Consider the following 4,836-nt stretch of genomic DNA (forward strand, 5'->3'; position numbering starts at 1 on the left):
AAAAATTAGTTCCTTTTTCATGTTAACTTGTATGTAAATATCTATCTACATTAGGGTGCCCGTTAATTACTTATTGGGTAAATAACTCTCAAACGATGCATATTAATGTACAAAACATAATGAAAATAAAAAACAAATGTGAAGTCGAGCATGGCCGACCATATGATTACCAACACCAGTATGTTTAAAATGTGGATTATTTAATTCCGAAATATTTTAAAAATTTATAACTGCAAAAAAAGGATTTTCTTAAAGAGGGGTTATATGGGGGTTTTTTATTTGGACTATAATCGTGGTATTAGTGTTTGTAAGAGAATTTTGATGGATAGGGTCAAATGAATCCCAATAGACTTGTACCATAATTCGTTTTGGCGATATTTATATAACACTATTCGGAGTACGTTTGTGTGGGGACTATGTGAAATAAAGAACCGATTCCTTGGGTCAAAATTAAAAATTATAGCCAATTAAACCTAATAAAATCATTTTGTGGAAATTCTTAAAGAAATTATTATAATCTATTTTCTCGTAGTGAGTATGGAATAAAATAAATTTAAAAAATTTAATGCATTGATTAAGAGATATTCCCATATAAGATTCCGAACAAAGCTGTTCCTCGGGACACCCTCACGTACATATGTTTGTATGTTATACTAAATAAATTGCGGTTTTTGTTTATTAGCTTTTAATTAACACAAACCAAAGATTCCCATTTAATTGTTGCCTTTCTAATAAAGAACAATATATTTTTAGAAAAAATATATGTGTAGCTTTTAGAATGTGGTCATTTAAACAATAGACTTTTGTTTTAAAAATGTATATTGTGCATTTATTATTTTAAATCTAATAATAAATAAGCAAATTGTTTTAATTCATTGTTACATCTTTTTTAAAGCTAAAAAACTTAAACACACTTCATGTAAATATTTAATTAATGCAATTTGTATTTTCAAAAGATTTTCAGCTAATGAGCTATGATGTAAAGAATATTTAAGTGCATAATTTGAATAATTTCGTTTTTCTGGCAATTTTAATTTTGCTCCATTTCTATGAGCAAATTACGTATAACTAGCATAGACTCTTTCTTTACCTCTAACAAGGAAACGAAGGAAAATAGAAATGTATTAACAAAAGCAATCACGTATTTTGGACAAAACTATAAAAAAGCCAAAACTAAAAACCACATATACACACTCAGCAATAAGATTTTGCAAAAAGTGAAACTAGTAAAAATATAATTTAGCATATTAAATAATAAGAAACAAAAAAAAAAACAAATATTCCTAAAAGGAAGAAAATTATATGCTAACTTTTGGCTATAGCTTTAATACATACATATTTACATATTAAATGTGTGTGTGTGTCTGTGTGCCTACATACAAACACAGATAGAAATATGTACTATGTAAGGCAAAACCCTAAAGGAAAAACGAATATAAAACAAACACACAAACCAGACATAAAGACAAAAAGACGTAACAGTAAACCAAACCAAATAGAAAACACAGCAAGAGAAAAACAAATGGAAAAACCAGCAGCTACAACAAAAAATATGTAAATTGTTAACAGCCTTGACAGTGACATGGTATGGATAGACAAACAACCCCACAAATCTAAAGACAAACAAATGAGGCGTTTAAACAACAACAAAGTTGGAAGAAGACGAATTTAAAAAACACTTATAAAATTGTTAGGGTTAAACCAGTGTTGATTTTCATGGGTGAGTAGCACTCGTAGTTATAGGCTATTACCCTTTCAATAAATTTGTATAGAAATAGCTACTAATGAGGATAGTTGCAAGCAATGTACGTTATATATTGACATTACCTGGGGACTTCCCAACATATTTTTGAATGATTTTGTTTTAAGTTTTGAGTTTTACAAATTCTTAAAAAAATCGAATAAACCTTCCTAACCAAAGTAGTGTCAACTCATTCATACATTTATGAAACCAAAACAAAGACTACAAGAATATATGCTGCCACTCAAAAGTATTCACTCATGTTTTAGCTATTTTAATTCATTTTTTCTTATTATATTTTATTGTTGTTTTTGTTGATGGAACTGCTGCTTTTAACATCTAGTGGATGTGGCCTATAAAGTTAAATATACTAATATTATACCATCATCTATTTCATGGCTTTTTGCCTTCAATGCCTTACATTACACTTATTTTTAATGCTAAATTTTACTTTTTTACAGTTGTTATAAATTTCATGAATTTATTATTTAAACTGAAAAGCAAACGATTTACCTGCCTACAAAATCATTTGTTTAAGAAGATAATTTTATATAATTGTGTTTAAAAGAAATTACATTAAATATTTAACATTTGAGATTTTTAAAACGAAATTAATTACTTAAAAAAACTCTTTTGTTAAAATTAAAGCATTTATATTTTATATTTCGCTCGTCCGCCCGTTAGCCGAATAGATATACATACATATCGTAATCAACCTTGCTTTTAGAAGGACACAGTGTGAAAAATTATGAAAAAGTGTGTTACAAAATTATATAGTAGAGTAGTTTACAACACCATATTTAGTTTTCTTTATATACCCGGAAAATCGGGAGTTATCCTGAAAAAAAATGATTTTTAATAGTTGTCTAAAATTTCTTTAATCCGATTTTATGTTATAGAACGTCAATATAAAGACAAGCTCCTGTCCTTTAGTAAAAATATGTACATTTTTATATTATATTTTAATATATATGAGTTATTGGGAACAGAATCATGTGTTTTTATTTCAAACCCATTTTTTTTAATTCAGATCCATTTCTAATCGACAATTTATTAAGGAAGGTGTTTCAATCGCCAATTTTTGGCAATAATATGATTTTTTTTGGAAAATATATAAATCAACAAAATAAAGCTTTTCAATCCAAAAACTACAAAATTTTTAAATTGTTGAAAATTTAAAATTTTGAAATTCGATTTGTTTTGATTGTAAAATAATTTCTATTAAAGAACCAAAAATAGATTTTAAATTGGAAAACATTTTAATAATTGTGTATTTTGGACTGAAAAATATATTGTGTCCAATTTTATATTCATTTAATTAAGAATAAAATGAACTAATAGAGAAAAATAATTAAAAATTATATAAATATATAAAAAAATTGGATTAAGTTTCTAAAAACTAAATTTTGTTGGTGCAGTTTTTAAATACTAGAGTTTGTTTTTCTATTCGTTATCCACCTTTTGAGGGTTAATGTCAGATTTTGGGGGTATATTAAAAATTCTAAATATGGTATAGTGATCTACTCTACAAGATTTACAAACTGCTCTTGGCCAAATGTTGAGTGTTTTTTGCTGTCACATAGTATGGTCAGATTATTTCGTAGGCCAAAATTATACGAATTCATATAAGCTTTAACCAATTTTCTATAATAAAAATGTATGAAATTCTTTTAATAATTATGACAATGAAAATATTTCAATCATAATGTCAGGCCAATTGATTTCTTTAAAAGAAAGAATATAGTATTTTAATGAATAAAAAAAATATTTTTATTTTTATGATTTATGCCATTAAATTATAAAGTTTTTCTTAGTTTTGTTGATTTTATTTTACAAGTTTTTTTACTTTATGGGTATTTCGTATGTGTATGCGTAGGTTTGTTGCATATTAAAGTGACTTCCTTTTAAAGTGCACTTCCTTTTATGTTACGTTTTGTTTCTACTTTTGAGTAGAGCGTCTAATTTTTTTTTGTGTAATAACTGTAGAGAAAATAAAAAATAAACAACAATAATAATAAAATGCAGAAAAAGGCAAAACTAAAAACTTATTTAGGGTAATTGCAAACAACTTAAAAGGAAGTAAATGTTTTTTTTTATTTGAAAAGTACAGGAAATGCATGTAATTGCAAGAAAGGAAAGTATTTGAAAAATGGTTTGCTGAAGTTTGCTTGGGGATAATTTTTATGGGAAGCGGTAATGGGTTAATAACAATATTTTTAAGGCGGTTATTTTTCTCATCAAACTAAATTAAATTTTTATTATTATACTTTCTTTTAAATTTTTATCCTTAAATTGTTAAACTATGTCTTCCTTATATCAAAAATAACTAAATAATACGTACATTGAGACTTTCTTTTGTTGATTCTAATGTCCTAGTCTTATTTGCTGGGATATATAATTCCTTTTCTGTTATACATGCATTCGTACATATGTATGAAAGTCATTTATAAAATTTTCACATCATTTTACAAAAGATGATAAGCAGTAGATAAAATGAAAGAAGATAAAAGAATGGTATAGGAAGTAAAGTTTGCTGAGAATTATAGATATGTATAGAAATATATATGCATGTTTGAATACAGTAAAAAATAATAATTTAAGTGATGTTTTGAGTACATCAAAGTAATTACTTATATAAGTACTTATATAATATAAAATAATGAAATAAAATGCTAATAAATAAGTAGTGAAAACCGACTCATTTAGCTTTTTAACTAATTTCTTTTCAAAGTTTTTGTTCTATATGTACAAGAGATTAACAAAGTAGTTGCAAGTTACACCCAATTCCTACAATAAGAAAAAGTCATTTTGATATAACGTAATTTAGATTTTAACAAAAATTATTTAAATTTATTCTTAATCCTTCAGTTTAATTAATTATACTTGAAGAAAAATACATACATATGTATGTATATAACCTAAACGTCAGCGTATTCAAGGTTACATTTGTGTTTTTGTAAGGTTTATTTACTTAAATAATGAGCCGCATTTACTGTATTTTCACCGAACCTTAAGTGGTTTTTAACCTTATCTCATTAACATATGTACATTGCTTTTAATATTTCAATTATTTTGTTTTTGTTTATTCTACTGCA

General features: G+C 25.6%; 1 protein-coding gene across 1 annotated transcript in view; it reads right to left on the minus strand.

Moving 5' to 3' along the window:
- Positions 1-1,845, minus strand: part of LOC111681575 (guanylate cyclase soluble subunit beta-1) — a 61,872-nt gene extending 60,027 nt beyond the window's left edge. Inside the window, exon 1 of the mRNA XM_046950202.1 lies at positions 1,828-1,845. Coding sequence (XP_046806158.1) covers positions 1,828-1,845 — 18 coding nt within the window. The remainder of the gene's footprint in view (positions 1-1,827) is intronic.
- Between the last annotated feature and the right edge of the window lie 2,991 nt (positions 1,846-4,836).

Source organism: Lucilia cuprina, chromosome 4 (assembly GCF_022045245.1).
Source record: "Lucilia cuprina isolate Lc7/37 chromosome 4, ASM2204524v1, whole genome shotgun sequence".
NCBI lineage: Eukaryota > Metazoa > Arthropoda > Insecta > Diptera > Calliphoridae > Lucilia > Lucilia cuprina.